Below are 26,823 nucleotides of genomic sequence, written 5' to 3'. Positions count from 1 at the left end.
AATACCCCAGACAGGTCTACGGAGATAGACAGGGTCACACTTAAACTACCACAATTTTGGGACAAAGATGCCGACTTATGGTTTATCAATATTGAAGAGCTATTTGCTCTTGTTAATATTACCCGGGATCAGACAAAGTATTATGCTGTAGTTTCTGCCCTAAACTCTGAAGTATTGTCGTATGTCAATGACATTATGAGGAATCCCCCAGCTGAAAATTTATATTGTACGCTCAAGGAGAGGGTCGTGGCTGAATTTTCCGACTCTGAACAAAAACGAGTGAAATATTTGCTATCAAATGCAGCCCTAGGTCTCTACAAACGGAAGAAAAGCAGATTTCCAAAACTCAAGACTCCTGACCGAAAACTTTTGAGTCCCGGTGCATTGAACTTGAACGGTAAGGGAATGTTTGAGTGCCAGCTAACTTGCAAGTCAGCCTCTATGTTGGCAAAAGTCTATGTGATTAAGGGACCCGATCGTCCACTATTGTCAAAAGAACATTGCGTCCAACTAAAGTTGATTCAACAACTCAATGAAGTGACGGTACACAGCCTAACTCAAGTCAACCCTGAAAAAGAATTTCCACGAATATTCGATGGACTTGGAGAACTGAAGGTAGAATACGAAATCAAGCTGAAGCCCGGTGCTGTGCCCTTTGCAGTTCACGTTCCAAGGCGAGTTCCTATCCCATTAATGGATAAAATAAAACAGCATCTTGATGCGATGTTGAAGGTTGGAATAATCGTATCGGTGATAGAACCGAGTGAATGGTGTGCTCTGCTTGTGTTAGCAGCAAAACCGATTGGAGACATCAGGCTCTGCGTCAATCTGACCAAGTTGAACAGCAGCGTTCAATGTGAGAACCTTCAGTTGATCATCTGTTGGGCCAGATACCCCCAGAAGCCAGGATCTTTTCCAAGCTGGATGCCAAAACAGGGTTTTGGCAGAGAAGTCTCGAAGGTGTTGACGACTTCTTTTGGAAGGTTCCGTTTGGAATTTCTTCAGCTCCAGAAGTTTTTCAATGGGACATTGCAGACCTTCTACAGGGTATTCTAGTCATTACGAACCTGACAGACGACACTTTAGTGTGGGGAGTCACTCAAGAACACGACAGATGTCTCAAAGAAGTTCTTTGATTATTCCATGATGCAAACGTCACCCTCAACAAAGACAAGTGTGTCTTCGGCGTCACTGAAGTGAGGCTTTTAGATCGTCTGATAGACCACGAAGAAATTCGGCCTGACTCGATGAAAGTAGAAGCCATAGAAAATCTTCAACCACCAAAAAATATACGTGAAGCGTAACGCTTCATTGGAATGGTGAAATATTTGGTCAAGTTCATACCAAATTTGAGCGAAATTTTGGCTCCAATTCAAGCACTACTGAAAACAGCCAATAACTTTGTGTGGGACTCCGAGCAAGCTCGATGCTTCAAGGAAATCAACCGCTTGCTTACGTCGGCACCAATCCTAGCACTGTTTGATCCTAAGCTACAAGTCATCGTTTCTGCGGATGCATCGTCTTATGGCTTGGGAAGTGTGTTGCTTCAAGAACACAAGGACGGTACGGTACACCCTGTGGCCTGCGCGTCAAGAACTATGTCCATTGCAGAAAGAAGATACGCTCAAATCGAAAAAGAAGCGTTAGCAATCGCCTGGGCTTGTGAGAAATTTGAAGACTTCATTATGGGACTCGAAGTGTGTCTTTTGAGACCGTTCACAAACCACTCATGCCCATATTTTCAACGAAGCAACTGGATAAATTAACGCCTCGTTTATAACGCTTCAGGCTATGGATGATGAGATATTCATTCACAATCTCATACACTCCAGGTAAACAGCTCTTAGCAGCAGATGCCCTCTCAAAAGCCCCTCTTGAAAGTGACAACTCCAGTGAATTGGAGGAAGAGACTAAGGCCTACGCGAGACTTGTCACCTCTACACTTCCTGCTTCGGAAACTAAGATATTAGAGATCAAATATAGGCAGAAGAAAGATGTCACGATCTCGAAGATAATTTCTTTCATTGTTGGCACCTGGCCAGATAAGAAAACATTGAGCGAAGCAGAATTACCATACTTTTACGTCAAGGACAAGCTGTTCATCGTAAGTCATCAAGGATGACTTACTTATATGAAACAGTCGCCTCATGATTCCACCAGTCTTACAGCAAGACATTCTGGAACGACTTCATTGTGGTCACTTAGGAGTGAACAAGTGTCTTGCCTTTGCAAGAGTGTGTGTTTGGTAGCCCGGTCTGTCAACGCAAATTGAAGACAGCATCAAGAAATGTGCTGTGTGTTGTCAGAATGGGAGCAACAGGCATGATCCACTAATTCCGACAGACTTCCCTTCTAGACCATCGGAAATGGTGGCCATTGATGTATTCAAGTTAAACGGAAAATTGTATTTTCTTTCTGATTACTACTTGCTATACCCAGAGTATGCGTTGTTAAACTCTCTCACTCCAGCGAATGTTATTGAGCACTGCAAATCTATCTTTGCTTGCCATGGCATTCTGAAGGAGGTACACAGTGGCAACGGGGGTCAATTCGAGAAAGTGAGAAACTCCCAGTTTTCCAAGAATTTGCACGGACGTATGGATTTGAGCACGTGACGTTGAGTCCAAGCAAACGGTTTCATCGAATGTATGGTCAAGGTGGCCAAAGGGCTGATGAAGATAAATTCAATCCATACCTAGCACTGCTGCAGTACAGGAGCACGCCATTGGAGAATGGTCATAGTCAACTGCTGATGAGGCATCGCCTTAGAACAACAGTTCCGATTTACCCTCATCTGCTAAAGCTTTGCCAACCCGACGAAGATCGCTTAAGGGGGAAGGAGAAGGCAAGGATTGAGAAGCTGAGGAAATATTACAATAATCGCCACAGCGTCCGCACTCGAGAGCATCTGAATGTAGGAGACACAGTGTGGGTGGCGGATATGAAGACGTGGTGTTAAATTGAGCGCAGGAAAGATACCCCAAGATCTTTCATCATCAAGACATCAAGGGGATCTGTGAGAAGAAATCAGTTCCATCTGAACAAGACTGAACGCCCTAAGCCTGGTTCAGAATTGGATCCAGGAATTGTAGAGCTCCCACCTACTGGTCCCACAGTCCGGGATGACAACAAAGTGCCGAGAAGGCCAACTAGACAGTCGTCAAGAGGACAAACATCCATCCCCATCAGAGCAACACGATACGTTCGTGTGGTGCAGAAGCCCCAGCCTTATCCGCTGACTGACACTATAAACTAGAGTCATTTTTATGAAAAAAAATAAACATAAAAGGGGGGATGTGTCAGAAGTGAAATGAAGTGATGTATATCGGATCGGGTGAAAAGACCATGGAGCCATGTATACTTAAATCGTAATATGTCTAGGAGGCCAAGCAAAGCAATTACAACCCTAGGGTCTAATGAAAACTTACGAAGTTAAAGTGAGAAAAACAGGGTATTAAGGATTCCTGTTCATCATAGTCACAACACCAGCCTACGCCATAACAGAGCAAATCTTTAGGATTGTGACAAACATTTCCAAGAAATGTAGTACTGAATTTTAGAGACCTGTAAACATTTGCAACATTTCTTTGCCTAGACATACCAAGTTTCATGATATGCACATGCTCAATGGATGTCTGAGTTTCATGAAAGTTTACACTGGAGAGTGAGAATTGACTAGTTTGACCATGTGTCCAATTTGCAGTGGACAAGAAAAATTTGTTGCTTCGTGTATCCTTATGTAGGATTTGATTCAAATTTGCACAGACTTTGTGTGTGGTCACAGCCTAATTTTGAAAAAGATTTTTGACAACTCAATCATACTTCCTAAAGAGACGCAGCACTTACATGACATCAATGTATGAAGAAAAGAGAAAACTGAGTATTTATGTTCACATGTCTACCCTGAGTACAAACTGATAAACTAGTTTTGATTATAGACACACAAAACAAAAATGAATGGAATCCTTACATCACACTTAACATGAACAGTTCTACGAAGACATAAAAACTTTTCATGTGTCAGACAACTAATACAGAATATATTTTTAGAGATGAATACTCAAAGAAAATTATAACGTTAACACTAATATACACACATATAGACTGAAATACTATAAAATAAGTAGTCTCTAAACCTTGCAGGTCAAACTACACTGGGGCGGAGATTATGGAATTGGTTATGTCTTCAAACAAAATCGGCACATTATGTCTGGGAACAATAGGCACATTAAATGACGTGAACAAACCAATGTCACTCAAAGACAACAAAGAAAGAGTATCATTTATGTACTGTGTCTCTTGGTTAGACTCTGGGTTTTGTGAATTGGAGGGCCAATTTTCATTTACGTTAGAGTCCAAAGAAATAACTGAAGATTTTCTATTTGGTCTTGACAATCTGTCAACATGGACAACCTGGGTATCCTGTGCATTATCAACTTTTTTGGATACGAAAACTTACTGATGACAGTTTGTCTAATGCTTTGTACGTTCCTGTATTTTTCTTAAAGAATTTCTTTGAAAGATGAAGTGGCACTTTAACGGTGAAAAAGTATACAAGGTCTCCAACCTGTATGTTCTTGTCGACTGCTTTCACGGAACCATTCGACTCCTGGATTTCTGCTGCAACACGAAGATTCTCTTTAACTACTTCAAATGATTTTGAAAAAGTCTCTTGAAGATGCTGTGCATGAGATGTATGTGTGTACGAAGGGGCTGGACCATTGTAGAGCATATTTGCTGGGATTGGAAGTTCACGACCGAATGAAAGATATGCTGGCAAATAACCCGTGGAAGAATGTGGTACTGATCTGTGAGCCATGAGAGCCCATTGGAGATGAATATCCCAATTTGTGTGTGTCATTTACCAAGTGAGAGAGACTTGACCAGAGTTCCATTTAAACGCTCTAGAACACTATCAGCCTAGGAATGATAGGCGTGGGTAGTAATTTTCTTGAATCTAAGGGTAGAATAGACATCTGTCATAATCTTAGGGAGGAAATTTTGCACCACGGTCAGTGATGATCTCTTCTGGAATACCATGAGTGGCAATGTATCAAATCAAGACTTGTGCAATGACTTCTGACCTTATGTTTGAGACAGCAAAAGCTTCTGTCCAACGAGTGAAATAGTCAGAGATGACAACAATGTAATTATTTCCTGCAGATGTTTGTGGTAATGGACCGACACAATCCATCGCTATTCTCTGGTCTGAATGAGAAGCGATTGCAACTATCAGCATCTGGGACTTGTCCTGAGCACGGTGTGCTTGTAAGTGTTGTCTATGTATGAGAGTGTAATTATACTGTTGTAGTAACATCAGCCATCTGGCAATTCTTGAGTGTGGGTCTTTTAATTTTAACACATTGAAGATGCTAGCCTGGTCACAAAAAATAAAGATATGTTCCTGGTACAGGTACTGTCTGAAGTAAGATGTAGCAAAGACACGGGCAAGAAGTTCACGCTCTACTGTACTGTACTGTACTTGACCTCTGCTGGCTTGAGTTTGCGTGAAGCAAAAGTGACTGGGTGACGGATACCTTTCTCATCATCCTGCATCAGGACTGCACCTACTGCTTCTGAAGATGCATCTGTGTACAGGAACCATAGTTTGTGAGGTTCACGAAGTTTTAGACATGAAGACAAAATTCTTTTGGCACATACTTTTTTAATGTGTCAAATGAATTTTGAGCTTTTTCAGTCCAATTAAATTTTGTGTCACTTTTTGTTAGCTGAATCAGTGACATCACAGCATGTATGTGATTTGGTATGAAATGACGGTAAAAAGAGGCTAAACCCAGAAATGCACGGACCTTTTTTTTCCGTTGTGGGAATTAGAGATGTAAAATTCTTGAGAATAATCTTTCGGAGAATATTCCCATCGAGGAGAATATTCTCTGCTAGGACTACTATTATAAATAACTTCACAATATTTTTATAAGTTCTTGATGAGAATATTGTCCTCTTATTTATAATAAATAATTACAAATAATATCCTTGAGAATATTCTCTGGAGGGACTACTTTCATAAATTACTGGGGAATATTCTTATAGAAATAAAAATAATTATTCTGAAGTTATTAATAATAGTCCTTCCAGAGAATATTCTCCTCGATGAGAATATTCTTCAGTTACCGAAATCTTTCCAGAGAGTATTATCAAGAATATATGTAATAACATGTATTATAATAAATAATCTAAATAAATAATTTGAGAATAATTATTAGTTTTGATAAGAATATTTTCTAGTAATTTATAACAGTAGTCCTTTGAGAGAATATTCTCACCTCACATCTCTAGTGCGAATGGTCAAACGCCAGTGGCAAAACTTTTTTAGGATTTTTATTATTTTGTTATATTAACTTGAACTTCAAGTTATCCATCTGCCTGTTTCAGCTTCCAAAAATGTTTAATTAAAGCTGTGAAATTTCTTCTATGTACTTTACAAGCCCATAATTTATTTTAAAACAACATAAACTATATGAATTTATGCAGTTGAATATTAAAACACGTTACGAAGACATTAATTTTCATTCTTGAGAATATATAAATAAAAAGATGAAATCAATGTCATTGTATGGATATCTAACTCAAAAGTAGGTCCACCTAATTATTTCATATTTAATTTTTTGGGCTTCCTATATATATCTCTACGTGAACTCAATATTTCAAAAATTGAGAATTCAGTTTAATTTTTAAAATTATTGATGTGGTGTAAATCCCCACTAAATTTCTGCATTTCTACAGTAAAGTCGGCAATTTAAACACCGATTTCTATGGGAATCATCCTTCGCTTGACCCTTAAAGTGATGCTGATGATTATTTATATTCAAAAAGCCTCATTAATGAGAGGATTGTACAAGTCACAAACCATTATAAAATGAAAGCATATAAATTATTATGTACATATACTGGCAGCATTGAAGAATTGACAAACCATTGTAAAGGCATATACATGTCTGAAATGCATTGCTAGGAAAACAACGGTAACCAAAGTAAATGTTCCGAAAGTGATTGTTGAGGCCCAAAAACCATTGTTACCCGACAGTTTTTTTGCCTGGCTCAGACGAACTTTTAAAATAGCCTATCGTTCAAGTCGGGTCCCATTTGGTATATATGCAAAATTTGGTGATGATAGATCTAAAATTGTAGATTTGTATAGAGAACACACACACACACAAAAAAATCAATTTTATATATAGACTAGCTATAATACCCGGCGTTGCCCGGGTACAAAAATGGGAAAGAAAACATGCTACGAACTTGTTTAACGACAAAAATGAAAGAAAAACATTTTGCAACTTGCATAATTACAAAAATTAATAAGGGAACATGTTTCGAACTTGCACAATTGCCAAAATGGTAGAGGAATGTGGATTTGTATAATTACAAAAATGCAGGAGATAAATCTGGATGATCAATATAGATTATACCCTGTAATCTAACTAATAAGGATTTTGGCCAAATGCGCCTAGCTATAATACCTGGCGCTGCCTGGGTTTTCTTAAATGAGGCTTTTTGGATCACGTGATATCTCCCTCTTTCTTTTAGGTACATGCAAACCGTGTCCAAGTTCACCAATATGGCGACTTCCTACGCGACTTATGAAAGAAACAAATCTAGATTTAAAGAAACGTAAAAAAAAATACATATATTTTTCTTTTTTTAAAGGGTGCTAGGTATTTCGATTCCACCCTTTGAACTTCAAATTATCTATCTCTGCCTATTTCTGCTTCAAAAAATGCTTAATTAAAGCTGTGGAATATTTTTGATGTACTTTTTACGGGCCCATAATTAATTTAAAGCAACCTAAACTATATGTGAATTTATGCAGTTGAATATTAAAAGACAATACGGAGAACTGAATTTTCATGCTTGAGAAGATATAAATAAAAAGTTGAAATCAATGTTATTGCATGGATATCCAACTCAAAAGTAGGTCCGTCAAATTACTTCATATTTAATCTTCTGGGCTTCGTATATCTCTAAGCGAACTCAACTCAATATTTCAAAAATTGAGTATTGAATACAATTTTTAAAATTATTGATGTGACAGAAAACCCCACCAAATTTCCGCATTGCTACAGTAAAATCTGCAATTTTAACACTGATTTCTATGGGGCATCATCCTTTGCCTTAGGGGGCCGTTCAAGTATTACATGAGCAAATTTTTAGACATTTTTGACCCCCCCCCCACCTTGTCAGCAAAAGTCACCAAAATGCTGACACTCCACCCCCCCCCCCCCCGTCAGCAAATTTCCGTCACCAGCTTGAATCCTTACTCATATTTTCATAAAGGGTACTTGATGACATAAGCATTATCCAAACCCCCCCTCCCCCCTTGTCATCAAAAGTCATCAAATCGGAAACTCCCTCCCCCCATCGATGATGACGTAATACTTGAATGGCCCTTTACCCTCAAAGTGATGCTGATGATGGTGTCTATTCAAAAAGCTCTCATTACTGGGAGAATTGAATAAAGTGGCAAACCATTATAAAGGCATAAATGGTATACATATACTGACAGCGTTGAAGAAATGACAAACCATTGTAAAGGCATATACACGTCTTGAACGCATTGCTAGGGAACCGTGGTAACCAAAGTAAACATTCGGAAAGTGATTGTTGAGGCCCAAAAACCATTGTTGCCGGACAGTTTTTTGCCCATTTGGGGCATTTGCCCTGGGCTGACGAAAAGTAGTAAATTTAAAGTAGCCTATCGTTCAAGTCGGGTCCCATTTGGTATATATGTAAAATTTGGCGACGATCGATCTAAAATTGTAGATTTGTATAGAGAACATACACACACAGAGTCACACACACAGACAGACAGAAAATCAATTTTATATATATAGATATATATCTAATATTTATTTGCATGATATTTTCAATATTTTCAGTCAAAAAATATTGATATTTTCATGGGTAAATAAATTCTTCAAACACAAATTAGTTCATCTGTAAATAATTCAAAAATAAAAATATTCTTTTCAGAATGGGCATCCATCAAAATGAGCTGATATTTTTATTAGAGAAGGGTAATTTATTATTTTCAATAGAGAAGGGTAATTTATTATTTTCAATAGAGAAGGGTAATTTATTATTTTCAATAGAGAAGGGTAATTTATTATTTTCAATAGAGAAGGGTCTGATATTTTTAACTGAGGAGGGCAATATTTTTAGTCCAGAATGGGCCAGGGTTGTTTGGTTTAAACCTTGGTTTTAACCACGTGTTTTTTAAACCAGTCTGGTTTTTTCCCTCAAAAAATGACATAAAAAGGTGCACTAAATATTTTTTCCCTTGAAAAATATCATAATGGTTAGTTATTAGTTAAAATTTTTCATTCTTACGATATCGTCTATTGTTTGAGTACATTCTGATGTTATACCTTTAAATGCTGAATTAGTGGGTTTATTCAAAAAAATTCATAAAAGTGGCCTGAATATATATTTTTTCATATTGAGTATCTTAGTTACTTAAAGTTATATGTATTAGCCACAAAATTTAACATTCTTACCACATTTGCTACTTAGTTTTGGGCTACATTCTGATGTATTCTACATTTCTACATTCTTTAACAAATTCATGAATGAGGATTGCATCACACATCCAAATGTAGTGGTGTATCATCTCACAGACTTCCTGCGCCCCCCCCCCCCTTCCTTCAAAAAGAGACAGCAGCAGCAGTAGTGACTTCACTATGTTAGAGGCAAGTGGTCTTATAACTCAATAAAGACACCAGCTGCCTCTAAAGGACAAGGACCAGTGTACAACAGTAGTTACATTTCCTGACATTTTCATTTTCTTACCATAAGAAGCATCAGGTCTGATACTGTATGTGATACAATTTGGAAATAAAATTAGATGCACAGAAATTATATACAACTATGTTTGCGAACATAAATGGTTGCTTATCCTAATCAATTTAAAAATTTTTGGCCGAATAGTTTGACAATAATTGAGCAAAATGTAGAAAGTGGTCCAATATATTCACAACTTTTTTGCTAATATACTATGATATGCATCTTGTTCCACAACAGTTTATACCATGCTAAGGAAAAAAAATTCATGTAATGGGAACCACGATTTTGGAAAGTAATTTTGTGATTATGATATTTTTACTTTCTTATGTAATCACTGTGCTTTCCAGAAACTGTCTTGAAATGATTTTGTGTTCCTGTCAATTTCTAGATAGAGAGGCTCTTCTTATATTATTGTTCTACTCAATTTTTTTTATAACAAAACAGATATTTTTTAATTTGTTATTGCCTTATTCATTGTGAATATAAATAAATGAATTTCCATGTACGCAAAAAATTATTAAAATCCTGTGCATTGTAATAAAAGGTTGTTTAAATTTTTATTTTCAGTATCAAGAATTTGATGTATATGATAAATATGCACGTGATATTTTGAATACAGAAAGTGAAGAAAAACTAATGGAAGCTCTCCAGTGTCCAAAAGTGTGTCATTCCTTACAGGTATGCTTAATTAGAATGCCTCTCAAGAGAAAAAGTGGCGCTCTTGCATGAGTCACAGTTTTTTTTGACGCAAAGTTACTTTTTTAAATAGGACAGTTTTATAACATATTTTTAGAGTCAAGTCGTTTTTCCCCCACTTTTATGAGTTGAAAACATCAACCTCAGCTACTTGCACTTTGACACAGCCACCATTTCAACATGCTACACCTGAAATTTAGAAAAAGGATTCTTAAAAATTTGAAGCATATGTCCCATTCAATGTATGTTCACGTCAAATGTCATAGACAGTTTGAACAGCTCAATTTATTTTATTTTTATAAGAAATTTTTGGTGTCACTCGTATAATTACTGTGTAAAGAAACACTTGATTTTTTTGGGATCAAATTTTGGGAAAATGTTGAAGATACTATCCATGTGTGTATAAGAAACCACCCTCCCCCCCTCATTTCAGGGACAAATTTCTGGCAGAAAGTGGGTTCCTTATACATGTTAAAATGCAGTATTTTATATTTTTTGTTAGAGGAGGTTAAAAAAAAAAATATATATATATATATATATATAAGTACCGTTTTGAAATTAAGAGAAGACAAGTTGACTTTCCTTAACAATTTTTTTTTTTTACATGAAAGTCTGTACCTTAATGTACTTTTCAACATACTTTCCACCAATATTTAGGCATTTATCGTATCATACAACCAGCTTTTGAATCCCATCCGCATAGAAGTCTGCCCCCTGATTTGACAACCACTACAATACAGCTGTTTTGACCTCGTTGTCGTCATGGTGCTGACCACCCAGATGCTTCTTCAAATGCAGGAACATGTGGTAGTCACTGGGTGCTAGATCAGGACTGTACAGAGGGTGATCAAGTTGTTCCCAGTGAAATGAGGCGATGAGATTTATGGTTTGATTAGCCACGTGTGCGTGGGCATTGTCATGAAGCAAAACGATTCCCTTACTCAACATGCCACGCTTTTTGTTTTTGATTGCACAACTTTCCATAATTTAGGCGTTCGGTCACAACTTCATAGAGAACATTTCTGGAAATTTGAGGAAACTCATTAGATAATGACAAAATCGTAAAGCTTCTGTTCTCCCTCAATTTTTCATCAACTTTCTGCACCAAATCTTCAGTAATGACAGAAGGTCACCCACTTCGTTCCTCATCATGAACATTTGTGCGGCTTGCTATCTTTAGAAGCTCTAACCCATTTCCGTACCATTCCATTGCTCATGATGTTTCTTCCATACACTTCACTAATCTCACGATAAATTTCAGCCGCTTTTCAGAGCCTTTAGCACTAACAAAACGAATCACAGTGGGTATTTCACAGTCTGAGGCATTTTAAATACTCACAAACAAACTTAAACATGGTCGAATGTTTCCATAATTTTGTCTGTGGTTTGCCAACAGATGTAGGTAGACAGTGCGCATGTGCAGAATGCCGACCGCAGCGCTGCAGTGGCACAATTTCAAAACGTTACTTACTTTAAAAAAATTCCTCATGAAATTCGATAAAATATGCAAATTCTCTTAATTTATTTCACCAGTGTGTATATACAGGGTGATTATAAAAAAACTATCCCGACATATGGGTCCCTAACTATCATACCATTCACAGAAACTGAATGAAATTTTGGCATAAGGTATTTTGAGGTATGCGCTCACGAATGATATAGAAAACAACTGTGTCACTCTAACAGTTACGGTTACAGTGAGAAAATTTCGAAAATATCAAATGGCAACACCAAGTTTTTTATATTGGAATGTGATCTCCATACTGAAAAACACTAAATAGCGTTGGAATGGCACCTGTAGCACGAAAATCCCCAGAGCTAGGCAAGGAAAAGTAAAAAGGACTTTGCCGTGCACCAGAGCATTAATGTTCGTTTCATTCGTCACACCATTTCTTCGGCTGAGATCCCAGCCTGATTAGTCCTCCACAAGGTCATGTGGAAAATTTGTGAAACACAATAAAATGCTTTATTTTATGCTGCTTCTCTGTCCTTATTGGTTGTCCTCACTTTTAGCCTATCTACTGCCGGTGATTTTCATGCTACAGTTGCCATTCGAATGCTATTTAGGGTTTTTTACAATGGAGATCACATTCCAATACAAAAAACTTGGTGTTGCCATTTGATATTTTCGAAATTTTCTCACTGTAACCGTAACTGTTAGAGTGACACTGTTTTTTTCCATATCATTCTTGAGCGCATACATCAAAATACCTTATGCCAAAATTTCATTCAGTTTCTGTGAATGGTATGATAGTTAGGGGCCCATATGTCGGGATAGTTTTTTTATAATCACCCTGTATATACACACTGGTGAAATAAATTAAGAGAATTTGCATATTTTATCGAATTTCATGAAAAGAACTGAACTGAATGTAAAACCACTGCTTCTAGACAAAAATGCAAATCTTGTACGTCAAATACATAAGCGAACACGTGTGTGTAGGCGGAGCCAGTAGAGAAACAGGCTTTATAAGCGCGCGTAAGTTAAGACACATTTTGTTTGCTAGCACACCTCGGCGAATTTCTTGGATTTCGAATCATGCGTGTGTATTACAATTATTGAATGGTTATTTGTTTTATATTGTATCAATGTATGTACATATCAAATTTCATTAAAATCGGTACAGTAGTTCTAGAGATAATCGACCAAGTCTGCAAATTCTCTTAATTTCTTACACCAGTGTATATTGGTTCTTCAAATAAATACACCTCTTTATTCTAAACTTATAAGATAGCCTATTTATGCTTTTTAAATATTTTGCAGTTGCAGTTTTTTTGAAAAACAATGCTGCATATCAGTGCGTAATAACAATGCTCAAGTTTTAGTTTCACCAAGCATACAGCCAAATACAAGCTTATGTGTTCCAGACTCTGCCACGAAGCTGGGCTGGAAGAGATCTCGGCAACGGGATAAGTCCAGTGGCAAAGTTCTGGGGTTCATTCATTCAGCCAAATACAAGCTTTGTAAAACTTGTGAAACAGTTGTGATTATATTTATTCATTCTTCTAAATTAAGGAGATAGAATGGCTATCAATATTTTAACTGGAACAAAATTATAAAAAGACGACTTCAAATGGTCCCACACACACAAGATGAGCTGAACTGCAGGGTGGATGCTGCAGAAATCACGGTATGATATAACAACCATAGTTTCGCCTGGAGAAGGTGATACATTTCTAATGGGAGAAAAGGGTACTGAGAAATAATGCTGTAGTTAGAATTAAAGCCATAGACTAAATAAGCTCTTGAACTTCTGCTTGGGATGGATGAGTTGTGAATGAAGTTAAAATGACCTGCACTATTAATGCGACAGCTGCGTTCGAAATTGATAAGTAGGTGAAGTGAGAATGGAAATGAGTAATGAGATCGGACACATTTGAATTTCTGCAGCTTTATGGTGTGCAATATTCCAGTGTTCACTAAGTTTATACGTAAAACTCAAATTATCATTAAAAAATATATGCAGAAGTTTTGGTGAACAAAAGTATTTTTATATTGAATTTCTTCAACTGTGTGACACTTATGCAGAAAAATGTAATATACACATTTTATATATGTAACATATATAGATTTATTGATTGATTCATATATATTCATATTGTAACATATATAGTTTATTTATTAATTCATCAGATTTCATAATCTTAATTTTTTTTAAACAGAGTGCTGGTCAGGGTTTCATACTTGCTGTAAAATATGCTTTGCCAAAGTTACTCCTGACTCCAGTTTTTCGCTGCTTTCAGTACTTTGATTGTCTGAAGGTATGTTACCTGCTCTACAGATTTACTCTACATTAGAAACATTCAGGCCTATGTAACCTTACATAGTTTTTATCACTTGAATGCTTGTTTAATATTTGAATAAAACTTAAAAACTTTATAACCATTTAAGAATTATATAAAGTGAAAGTCCTGTATAATGATTCCCACTATAAAATTAATTGCCTGGGTAACAATGTTACTGTACTGTCCCCACATAGTTGTAAATTAAAATCTGTGGTCCCTTGAATATAGTTATATAAGCATTTCACTGTATATAATAATTTTACATTTTTGAATGGTGTATTTAAACTCTTGCTTTTAATTGGATAAAATAATTATAATTTGAAAAATGGTTCTTTGCGTGCGTGTGTGTGTGTGTGTTCAGTAATAATACATGTTTTCCATTTCTTTGATCAAATATATACAGAGTGATCCAAAAGTCATGATACCAAGACATAAATCAAAAAACTATATCAGTTCGAATGAAACAACATTCGTTGATGCGAAAACAAAGTTTTTTTTCAAAATGTCATGACGTGTTCAAAATTAAACCTTTCATGTGAATACAAGCGTGTATTTTTTATTTATTTTTTTGCCAGATTTCTTTCCATTTTCCTCAGGGTAAGCGCACTTACTTTTCAATCTTTGATTGAATTTTTTTTCAGTTCGTCAATGGAATGGGGATTATGCTTCTATACATTTGCCTTCAGGTGTCCCCACTGGGAATAATCAGGTCTTCTGGGGGTGAACTATCTCTGCAGTCCTTAGTAGTTACTAGTCCTAATGAACTACCGGTCGGAGGATTGAAGCTAAGGACCGCTTCAACTACTAGTAGTTAAGAGGTACTACCAGTCCTTAAGGTCACGTGACGTGAAACAGTAGTTAGAGGGGGAGAAAATTTTTGGTTTCGAGAGTAACAGATCTCTAACCAATTGGGATGCCGTTTGAAGCCTACAACTACTACTAATTATTTAACAATCGTTTTTCCGCAGTGGGTTGTGGCAGCGATTTCATGTTTACAAACAAACATGTTGTAAACGAACTTTTTTTCCGAGGGACTCGCCATACATTTTTTTGTCACCCGTGTTTTGCAATTTTTTTTACTCTAATATCGCTGGCTAGTTTAATTATTTTGTAAATGTATAAGGACGTTGCATTTTTCATTTTGCGACTTTTTTTTAGAATAAGATTCAGTATATAATAATAGTCAAAGTATTTTTCTTGTCCGAGCTCATGGACCCCACTTTTGGATGCTTGAAGAAGCGAGTATATGGGACCCCAGCTGCACTGATGAAATCAAAATTTGAAAAAAAATTCTTACAACCAAATGTAAGATTTTAAATTAAGGTTACCGGCACTAGTTGAGCCTATGGCCGTAATGTGCCTTTTCGGGGCAGACTTTCCCTTTTTGGGGGGGGGGGGCTCTTCTTGAAAGGGTTATTATGCAAAATAATTATAGATTTTTGGGCCCCCTATTCACCTCAGGAGCCCTACTTGAGGCCCCAGCTGAATACTATTTTTAATATTGAGTGCCACTTTGTTTTAAAGACCAATTTGTTAAATGATTTTTTATTCGTTTTAAATTCATTGAAACAACAAATTGCAAATTCTTTCTGGAGCAACTAAAATAATAAATTATTGATAATTTATAATTAAAAGAATTGACTGCCTTGCTGCGTATTGTAGTTCTGTGTTTCAAACTATGGGTTTCTCCTCAGTATTAAAAAATATTATCAGAACATGATTTTCTATGAATGAGCACTTACCTGTTAATGCAAGTGAATACTTCAATATTTAAAATATATATACTTCTATATTAAAGATCTTTCATCAATTTATCTGTTTCATATTTAGCTTCCAACAAATAACTTCACCTGATAACTTTCATTTGATCGTATATTTCATTTCAGTTGATTAGAAGATGAATGATTGATTGAAGTTGATTAATATAAACATGAATTGAATAACAACTTGCACACATGATTTGTCATACAAAAACATTTTATTTCAAACATATGTTCATAGAAAGTTATCATAATCACAATTTATTTGTTGTACTTTTCTTAGAAGTCACACCTTTCAAGAATATAATTTTTTGAGATTCATTAATTTTCATTTGCATCTTCAAATGTTGATTTACCTGAAATTAGAAAGAGGAAGAAAAAAACACTTTTATTATGCTTATCAATCTTTAAATGTACTGTATATTTGATTTCAAATCATAACAGTCTTTAGTTGCATAAGTAGAGATAATTCATGCACAATAACACTTTGTCGACTCACCACCATTTTATCACAGTAGCATCCAAAATGCATCAACTGTGGTTTACAAGGGAGGCCTGGCATTGCACACAGATGCACTTGTTCTTGTCTAAATGTATTTGCCTAGGGCTTCACAAATTTTAGGAATTTTAGGAGTTATCATCACTAAGTGCTGAAAAAGTTGAATATAATTTGTTTTTATTTTGGACTATTTCTCCTAAAAATATGCTTGGCTGCCAAGAAATTTGGCCGGCGCCTAAAATGTTTTTCAATTTATCGAGCCATGTTTCTACCCTAAAATTTTGGTCAGACAGATGAAGTAAAAAAACCTATTGGCATGCAGCTTACTTTATATTTTCACTTTACTTTCAGCTTTGCATTAAAACACATTCTTAGCGACCTCTTGTGGATCGGGAACCCTATTTAAATTAACATAGAAATTTTGCAGTGTTGTATGGTCTCACTAGTTAAAAAGTATGATATTATTTGTCAATTATATTAATTGTTTCAATATTTCCATTCACAAAATTTGCTAATCAGTAAATATGATAATAACATTTTCAAAGAATTAATATTGCTTTTCAGTTAGCAAAGCTTCTAAAGGTTTTTTTTAATGTCCTCCCTCTCATTTATATAGCCTAGACAAGTTCAAAACAGTATACATGTTTTTACTTGCACTGGTCAAATTTTGATTGGTACAGGTAGCCATTAAGAAATCTATCTTAATTTGCTCAATTCAATTATGTCAAAAAGAGTTGTTCTTTCAATAGTATCTGAAAAAATTATGATTATAAAGAAAATTACTCATAGCAAGATATTTCTCGAGAAAAACCAATATGGTATGGACTAAAAACAATGCCACCTTCCTCCCCCCCCCCCCCCCGCTTATTTTGTTTTTGCACATATAAAATGTGTTGCTGAAATTACAATAATTTCAGAGGGAAGTATGTTTCTGTTAAGTTTTATATTGAGAAATATTCAATTGATTTTATAGTTTACAATTTTTATGAATTTTCTCAACTTAAAATTGAATGTGTATAAAATAGATTATTTTATTCATCATGCAACATAAATGAGACACTGAAATACATTTCTTAATAAACATGTGAATTTTGTAATACAGCCTCTCCGAAACGCTATTATGTCTGCGATCTGATATAACGGCAAAATTCTTTGGGTGGGATGGTGGCATTAAATCGGGGGTTCGACTGTATTTGTTCCACTCGGGTTGTTGATACAAATGAAATCAGTGAAAATGATACAACATAATGTTAAAATTTATGTCATTAAATCATGCATCAGTCAAATACAAAGAATTAAAATTACCTTTGTTTGCTCTGGTATAATTGTTTATTAACCTTGAAAACCTTCACATAACTTCGTAGCTACCTACAGCCAAGTTCCTGGGAAACAAAATTTTTCAAGAGTTAGAAAATTCTCACAAATGTATATACAATATATATATATATATATATCAGCTGTTTACTAACAACATCGTTAAAAAATAAATGCTTGTTTAAAGTTTAAATGTTAAAAGTTTCAGTTCCATAACATCTCAAAATGTTATATTTTAAAGTTCTTAAGTATTCGACATGGAAATTTTTTTTCTGTCGTTACCCATACATACAAAATCAAAAACAATTTTTGGCAAAAAATTAAATTTGCACACACACAGCAAGGCCATAACCCAAATACTGAAGTAGTAATATGTTTCAAACACTAATCTGCTTCCTTTAATTATAATGTATATACCTCAACACTAAAAGCTGTGCCTGAAATTAAAACTTTGTTTTTTAGTCCCATTGTATGAATTTCATTTTTTGTTTCGTAAAAGTGAACCTACTATCCTATGGTGTGAAATTGCTCACCACACACTGATTTTGATCGAATGCAGAGGTTTTTCATGATAGTTGTGCAGATTTTTGGTGCACCATATTCTGTTATTTTGGCTGTTTACATAGCCTGTTAGATGGAACCAAGTTTCATCTGTGTAACCTACGCAGGTAAAAGGCTTAGATCCCAGAAGGGACAGAGTCTGGTTCGTGTCTGGTCTGACAGATTTCATCTGTAAAGAACACAGAATCAAGATTATCAATACCATTTTCATCAATAAAGGATCTGGGCTGTCAACAATAATGCAAACATTTGATCTCATCAGGAGCTTTCAACTCATGAACAATGCAAGCACGATAAGCGTTAAACTTTAATTTCTTCATGGCTCTGTGAGTAGTACCACAGGACATAGCTATCTGTGATAACAACTTTCTTACACTTTTTAAAGGTGAGTTCAACATTTTGTCCTTGTTCACGATTTGGTCTTTAACATTTAACATTTCAGTTTCTCAAAAATAGGACACCAATTGGATGATTGGTCTTATTAGTCACAGAAACATCTGGGAATTCATTTTTGAATGCCTCAATAACAGCTTCAAATAAATGAGTTAAAAAAAATTTCATGACTGAACAATATTCTTTGTTTTTGGCAAAAAACCATCTTGATCATACACTGAACCACTAAGAGCATGGGTGCTCATGAAAAAATAAAAGACTTTTAATCGTGAACAGTATAGTTCTGCTAGCTATGGAAAAACTTTGCATTCACAACCAGTAGAATTTGAGAAAAAAATTATTTTGTAACGGTTTGCATGACTTTTGGATCACCCTGTACCATTATCAGCACATGAATTGAAACGGAGGCAAATTATTCATATTAACGCTCTGTTCAGCAGGTTTTGGGCAACAAACTTGAATGTAATTACAGTCTATTCGTGGTTAATGTTGCAATGAAGGGTAGAGAATGTATTCTCGTTCCACTGAATATAACTCCTGCATATCAGAGGTTTTGAGAAGCATATATATATACATACATATAAGTTTTTAGCGTTATTTATTATGTTGGATAAAATTCTGAAAAATATATTGTTTAAAACCAATAAATAAAGTACTCTTCTGCAAAAAAACGAAGCACCCCTAAAAAATAATGTTATCATCTTGAAGTTTCGCATGAAAATTCCTTTATACCAGGTAGGCAAATGATTTAATTTTCAAAGCCAATAAATTTGATCCTAGCCAGGGTTTCTTGACTGCGAAATTAACATTGTATACATAGGCGTATGCAGAATTTTTTTGGGGGATTTTTACATTTTTTCTGCAAAATAGCACTATAATCTTGGCTTGGGGGGTTAGAACCCCAAACCCCATAGTTTATTTATTTTCGTTGTTGGCATTGCAGTTGTCTGGAGACACAACCAATAATCCTGTTATGACATTGTCAAACACCTTAATAGCCACTTGGATGGCTTTGAACGTGGTCATATAGTCTGAATACGTGAAGCTGGCTGGTCATACAAGCGATAGGCCACAATCTACACCATAGCCGAGATAGACATGGAAGTCTGGGGAACACTGGTCATTATCGCTGGGGGGGGGGCACAATGTTGATTATGTCAATTCATACATACACTAGATCAGTCGACTCCGCCTTTGACACTGGGGAGGGGGGCAATGCTACGTTCCCCCGTATCTCCGCCCATGATCTGCACCATTCAAACACTGCTGTGCAAAAGTGCTGGCAGCAGTGCTTGCTGCAAGGAACTCAGCAGCCAAATGATGACTCGGGAAGGCCAAGGAACACAAATGTGAGGCAAGATCAGATAATTGTGCGACAGTCCCAAGCTTCTCCCAAGAACATCATTGCTCTCTATCCAACATGCTACAGTCTCTTTCATACTACCTGTGGTATCTTCTACCATTTCACAGCGCTTGGTGGAGGTGAGGTTATGCTCACAGCAGCCTTTAAGATGTCTGCCTTAAACCCCACAACATTGACAGAGTTGTTTCCGATGATCAATGCCCTAAGACTGGCATTGCACAGTGTTCAGTGATGAATCCCGCTTCAGTCTTGGAGCAGATGACCATTGGACCCGTGAGTGGAGGAGCCGAGGCCAGCGATTGCAATCAAACTTTGTTTTACAGAGGCATACAGCTATTTCCCCTGGTGGGATGGTGTGGAGTGCTATCTCTTACGACAGCGGGTCGCCTCTAGTCATCCTGTGTACAACTTTAACAGTTCAAAGAAATGTTGATGACACTGTGCAATGTCCTTACATACGATCCAGGTTCTGATCCTATAAATTTGGTGCATGATGTACACAGATAGTGAGAGACACAGAATTTTGAGAGATTTTGAATTTTAATGAAAAGGTAAATTTGTTAACAACTTATTAACACACCAATTTACAACAAGAAAATGTATGCCCAGAGAAGGTACAGCCTTGCTTGCTTGAACACGGATGTACAAGAGACAATGGTGTTCTGAGTTGTGTAGACAAAAACAATGCAACGGGTGATAAATACATTGTAGAATGAGGTGTAGAACGATATGTCATCAGGAATTACTCGATGAACTATGATCATTTGGATCATTTTGCATTTTTGACAATGCATGCTTGAAGGTCTGTACTGACCTCTCTGCTAGTCCATTAGATTGAGGATTATCTGTTGGTATCAGAGTACGAATAACTGCATTAGATTTTGAAGAGGATCTGAATTCCTCAAACCAATTGAGGACCATTGTCAGAAACCAACTCTGACAATAAACCATATCAAGAAAATAACTGTTGGAAAACATCAATGGTACTAACAGAAGTAATAGAAGTCATTTATATCACCTCCAACCATTTAGAGTGGCTATCAACAACCAAAAGATAATTCTTTGGATCTTGTGCAAAATCAATATGCACCCTATCCCATGGGAATTCGGACCACACCCACGGTTGAAGTGGGGTTTCTGGTAAAGCTTCGCTTACTTTCTGACATGCAGAATAATGTTGAACAAGATTTTCTATTTGGTTGTCCAACTGTGGCCACCAACTATGACTTCTGGCAATAGCTTTCATGTTGGAAATTCCAGAATGTGTATCATGCAGTGAATCTAATAAACATGTTCTAAGTTTTTCTGGAATGATCTCACGCATTCCCCACCAACAAACCACAGTCCACGGACAACTGATCCCTACGTATGAAAAATGATTTTAAAGCCTCATTATCAAGTCTTTCAGTCCAACCATTTTGAACATACTTCAAGGCCATTCCCAAAATTGGGTGATTTCGAGTTGCCTTAGCAATATCTGAACTAGTTATCGGCAAATCCTCACAATATAAAATCTTAAATAGATCAGATTGTGCATCCGTCTCAGATTTTACCGGACATGAGATAATCCATCAGTATTGGCATTATCAGAACCCTTTTTGTATTCAATAGAATGCTTGAATGAAGATAACAACAAAGCCCACCTCTGCAGCCTAGCTGCTGCAATTACAGGGACATCTTTGCCTGATGAAAAAATGATTATTAAGGGATGAAGGTCAGTTACCAATACAAATACTGCTGAAATTTTTTTAATAGCAAAAGTAATTGCTCCTGCCTCTTTTTCAGTTTGAGAATAATTTTGTTCAACTTTAGTAAATGTTCTGGACGCATAGTCTATGGCATGTGATAAAACAGCTCCCAAACCAAATGGAAAAGCATCACAAGATACTCGAAATGGCAATGTTTTATCATAATGGACAACTACTGCTATGATAGAATGTGTGGCGTCACCGCCGACACATGTGGGAAAAAAAAGCCACTTCCTCAGAGCAATGATTGATGTACGCGCTCAAAGCGCCATCATGTGATTATTCGACTTATCACGCAGTTCGTTTTTCGTCCTGTACATAGTATGTTGTGTAAATAAAGTCTGTCCCTTCGTGTAAGATAAAAATGTATGCCTCTGTCTTCAAACTACACGCAACCGTCTAATAATACAACCGATGCCTCTCATAATTTCCTATATTGGTGACCTTGGAAAGTCTGATCATCAGTTGAGACATTATATTTAAAAACAGCGGGCCCATCTCAACGGAAACAACACATGTAGTTGAACATTCTCGCCCACGCAAAAGCGAAATCATGACGGACGTGGCAGAGGTAAAGATACCACCGTACCAATTCGCCGATCCTACACTATGGTTCCTAATGTGCAAATCAACTTTCGAACTGGGGATTCTGAAACCGGTAACGAACAGCCGCACAAAATTCAACTACATAGTGGCCCATCTACCACCGGAAGCAGCTTCCATCATCCTCGATGTCATCACGAATCCAACAGCAACAGATCCCTACAGACACGTGAAATCGGAATTAATCAAGCGCAGCGGTGAATCGTCACAGTAAAAGATACGGGAACTTCTCACTGGAGAGCAACTCGGTGATCGTTACCCAAGTGAACTTTTGCGCGCCATGCAGCATCGTGCAGAATCTCACAGCATGCTGAACGAGCTCATGTTGGAACTGTTTCTTCAGCATTTGCCGAAATCTGTGCAATCCATCCTGGCTGCGGTCACACCACTTACGTTGGACAAAGCGGCTGACATCGCCGATCGCGTCATGTGCGTAGCACCACAAGCGGTAAGTGCCTGTTTGTGAAAGACATGGAAACTAATCTATCTTTCCTCGTTGATACGGGCAGTGATGTTTCAAACTTGCCGGCAAGCCTTTCTCAGCGCAAGCAACGGCCTGTCATCATCCATCGAGGTGTACGGCCAACGTATCCTTTCCGTGGATTTCGGCTTGAGACGGAATTTTTCCTGGCCATTTTACGTCGCGAATGTGTCAACGCCTATACTGGGTGCGGACTTCCTTCATTATTTCGACTTAGTCCCGGACCTTCATAACAAGTTCCTACGTGACTTGAAAACGAAATTGGAAAGTCCTGGACGCGTCTCAAACGCAACGTGCATTCGTTCGGGGAAAACGATTGCCGGTGACTCAGTGTATCACAAGCTGATTTCTGAATTCTCGGAGTTCACTAAACTTCCTAATCCAAATGCACCAGTAAAGCACAACACCATCCATCATGTATCCACAAAAGTACCGCCTGTGGTGGCGAAACCTCGTAGGTTAGCTCCAGACCGATTAAAAATAGCGAAATCGGAATTTCACAACGTGTGTGTGCTGCAACTGGGGCATTTGAGACCTTCGAGGAGTAATTATGCCTCACCACTTCATATGGTTCCAAAAAAGGGTACCTTGGAATGGAGACCTGTTCTGGATTACTGTGCTTTAAATGCATAAACATTAAAAGACAAATATCCCATTCCTTGCATAGCTGATTTCACGGCTGAACTGCATGGTACTAAAATTTTCAGCCATGTAGATCTCATAAAAGCCTACCGTCAGATCCCAATAAATCCTGATGACATCCACAAAACAGCAATATGCACACCTTTCAGATTGTTTGAAAGCACCAGGATGCAATTCGGATTGTGCAACCTTCCAGCGATTCATCGATGAAGTGACCAGAGGACTTCCTGGAGTTTAAGCATTCATCGACGACATCCTGATTGCATCAAAAGATCCTGATGAACACATCCATCATCTCAAGACTCTCTTCAACAGACTTCTCCAAGTGCAACTTCGGTAAAGAGACCATAGACCTTCCTTGGATTCCGGCTATCTGCAAGCAGCATCGAACCTCTGACGGATCGAGTTCAGTGTATCTTCGTGTGTGACGCAACTTCGAAGATTTCACGGTATGTGCAATTTTTGTCGACGTTTCATTCTGAAAGCTGCCAATTTGTTACATGCGTTAATAAAATTTCTAAAACGTCATAAAAATAAAAAATCATTTCGTTCTGCTCATGCCAATGATCAACTCTTGTGGACCGATGAAGAAACAAAGTTGTTCACTTTGGCCAAAGATGCCATGGCAAACGCGACACTCCTGAGACATCCACGTCCTGGAGCTAAATTAAGTGTTTGGGTGATGCTTCAGATGTTGCAGTGGGTGGTGCTCTCATGCAATTAGCCGACAAATGGGAACCCATTGCATTTTTCTCTATGTAATTGTCCAAAAGTCAAAACAAATGGTCTGCATACGACCGAGAACTGCTTGCAATTTATTCATCTATAAAAAAAATTCAAGCACATGCTCGAAGGCAGGGAGTTCATTATCTACACAGATCAGAGGCCCCTGATTTATGCCTTCAAGCAAAATCCAAACAAATGTTGTCAACGACAGCTTCGGCATGTGGACTTGATATCCCACTATTCAACCGGTAACCGTCACGTCCAAGGCTCTCAAAATTATGTCGCAGATGCACTGTCAAGAATCGAAATCGACACAATAATTGATTCTAAAAAACATTAATTTCAAAGAATTTGGGGAATGTCAATCAAGCGACCCGGAACTGAAAGAAATTTTGAAGCATAACAACACATCTCTACAGGTTGAACTGCAGCCATGTCATCTAACAGATGGTGAATTATGGTGTGGCATTTCAACTGACTCACCCAGACCTTTCGTTCCAGAATCGTATCAAAAGCTTATTTTTGACCACCTTCACAATCTATCGCATCCTGGAATCGCTGTAACAAAAAACCTCATTTGCTCACGATTTGTGTAGCCAAACATGAACCAGACCTGCCAACTTTCCGGATTTAGGTGGAAGACTCCGGATTTTTCATCCTTCCTCCCACTATCTGGATTTGTTAAAAATTTCTCCAGATTTTCGCAGAAAATTAGATTTTACGCGAGCTTTCACGTTGTCGTGACGTCAATGATTGCTGTCGTCGTCAGGGAAAACACCCATAGAGGACACCCGTGGTCATTTCCATCGAGCAGCCATAAAAAAGTCTTGGTGACCGCATTTAAGTAACTGGCAAAGACGTGACTTTGTTTATGTAGCGTTTATCGGAAATCATTTATCAGGGACATGACCTTAGTTGAAATTCCTGTATAATCATTATTGTATTTCATTAACAGCTGTGCAGTAAACACAAGTTTTTTCGTCAGCAGCTTTGTATTTTGAAGTTTTTTTAATTGTTTCCTCCGATTAAATATGTCTTCAGAAAGAAAATATAAAACTTGAAGCTATATAAAGCTTTTAAGAGTTCATATACCCAAAATTATCTATCATCCACGAAAGAAAAATTATGTTTTATGAACAGTATATATGTAGATGTGATTTCTGTATTCTGCATGGAAAGGCTGCCATGGAATTATATTCTGCTCAGGAGGGGGGGGGCGATGCAGAACCTGCCTTGTGGGGGGGTGTAGCTTTCTCTTAATTTGTGATTAAAAAATTGGGTTTTTTTTTCAAAAAAAATTTTTGTGAATTTTTTTTTGTTCGTGTCTATGAGTGCCGGGGGGGGGGGGGTGTTACCCCTTCGGGAGAATCTCCGGATTTTTGGATTCCAAAAGTTGGCACGTCTGCATGAACAAAAACATCACCGCTTGGGTACGCTGCTGCCAATCATGCCATCGATCAAAAATCCAGAGACACAAAAGCACCTCTGAGCACCTTCGCACTTCCCGACGCTCATTTTTCACATGTGCACATTGACATTATAGACCCTTATCCACCATCAAATGGGAACATCTACTGTCTCACCATGATAGACAGATTTACAAGATGGCCCGAAGTACGCCGAATGAATCAAAGCATTCTTTGATTCATGGATCAGTCGCTTTGGTTGTCCTTCAACAGTGACCACAAATCGTGGAACTCAATTTGAATCTCATCTCTTCCAGCAGCTCGCAGCACTACTAGGAACAGATCATATACGAACCACTGCATACCATCCAATTGCCAATGGTCTGGTCGAGTGATTTCATTGCACCCTAAAAAGTGCCATCATTGCTCACGACAATACCAACTGGACAGAATCGCTTCCTATAGTCCTCCTGGGTCTACGATCCGCTTTCAAGGAGGATCTTCAAGCTACCTGTGCCTAACTGGTGTATGGAACCACTATTAGATTGCCATCTGACCTACTTTTAGATGAGGTGTCCAAATCTGCACCTGACGCTACCTATGCATCAATGTATCACCTATTTCTCCACCTCATAAGAATAATTTCAAGATTTATGTTCATCCTTCCTTAAAATCTTGTTCTCATGTGTTCTTATGCGTAGACAAAGTTCGACCTGCATTAAGCGCACTCTACACTGGACCATATTCTGTAGTGCAAAGGACCGATAAAGTTTTTGTAATTAAAGTGAATGGTAAATCTCAGCAGGGGCGTGTAGCCAGAAATTTCGTTCGGGGGGGGGGGGAGACCAAAGTGACAGAACAATGGATTTGACCATCTTTTTCCTTTTTTCTGTCATTTTCTCACATTTCGGGGGGGGGGGACCAGACCCCCAAGTCCCTCCCCCCCTCGCTACGCCCTTGAATCTCAGTGTCTATTGACAGAGTCAAACCTGCATTCATCATGGATGACAGAGAACTACCTGCAGTCACCGAACTACCAAATGA

General features: G+C 37.4%; 1 protein-coding gene across 2 annotated transcripts in view; it reads left to right on the top strand.

Annotated features, from left to right (window-relative positions):
* The window catches only part of Sos (Son of sevenless guanine nucleotide exchange factor), a 530,159-nt gene that overhangs the window by 177,624 nt on the left and 325,712 nt on the right, over positions 1 to 26,823 (top strand). For both annotated transcript variants that reach the window (XM_089247363.1, XM_089247362.1), the window contains 2 exons: positions 10,369 to 10,479; positions 14,161 to 14,259. In XM_089247363.1, the coding sequence (XP_089103489.1) occupies positions 10,369 to 10,479; positions 14,161 to 14,259 (210 nt within the window). The remainder of the gene's footprint in view (positions 1 to 10,368; positions 10,480 to 14,160; positions 14,260 to 26,823) is intronic.

This window comes from Pholcus phalangioides, unplaced genomic scaffold (assembly GCF_987345545.1).
Source record: "Pholcus phalangioides strain wild (caught in Gottingen) unplaced genomic scaffold, Ppha-v1.0 ptg000003l_1, whole genome shotgun sequence".
In the NCBI taxonomy this organism is placed as follows: domain Eukaryota; kingdom Metazoa; phylum Arthropoda; class Arachnida; order Araneae; family Pholcidae; genus Pholcus; species Pholcus phalangioides.
The sequence above is the reverse complement of the archived record's forward strand: the minus strand, read 5'-3'. Positions and strand labels throughout refer to the sequence as shown.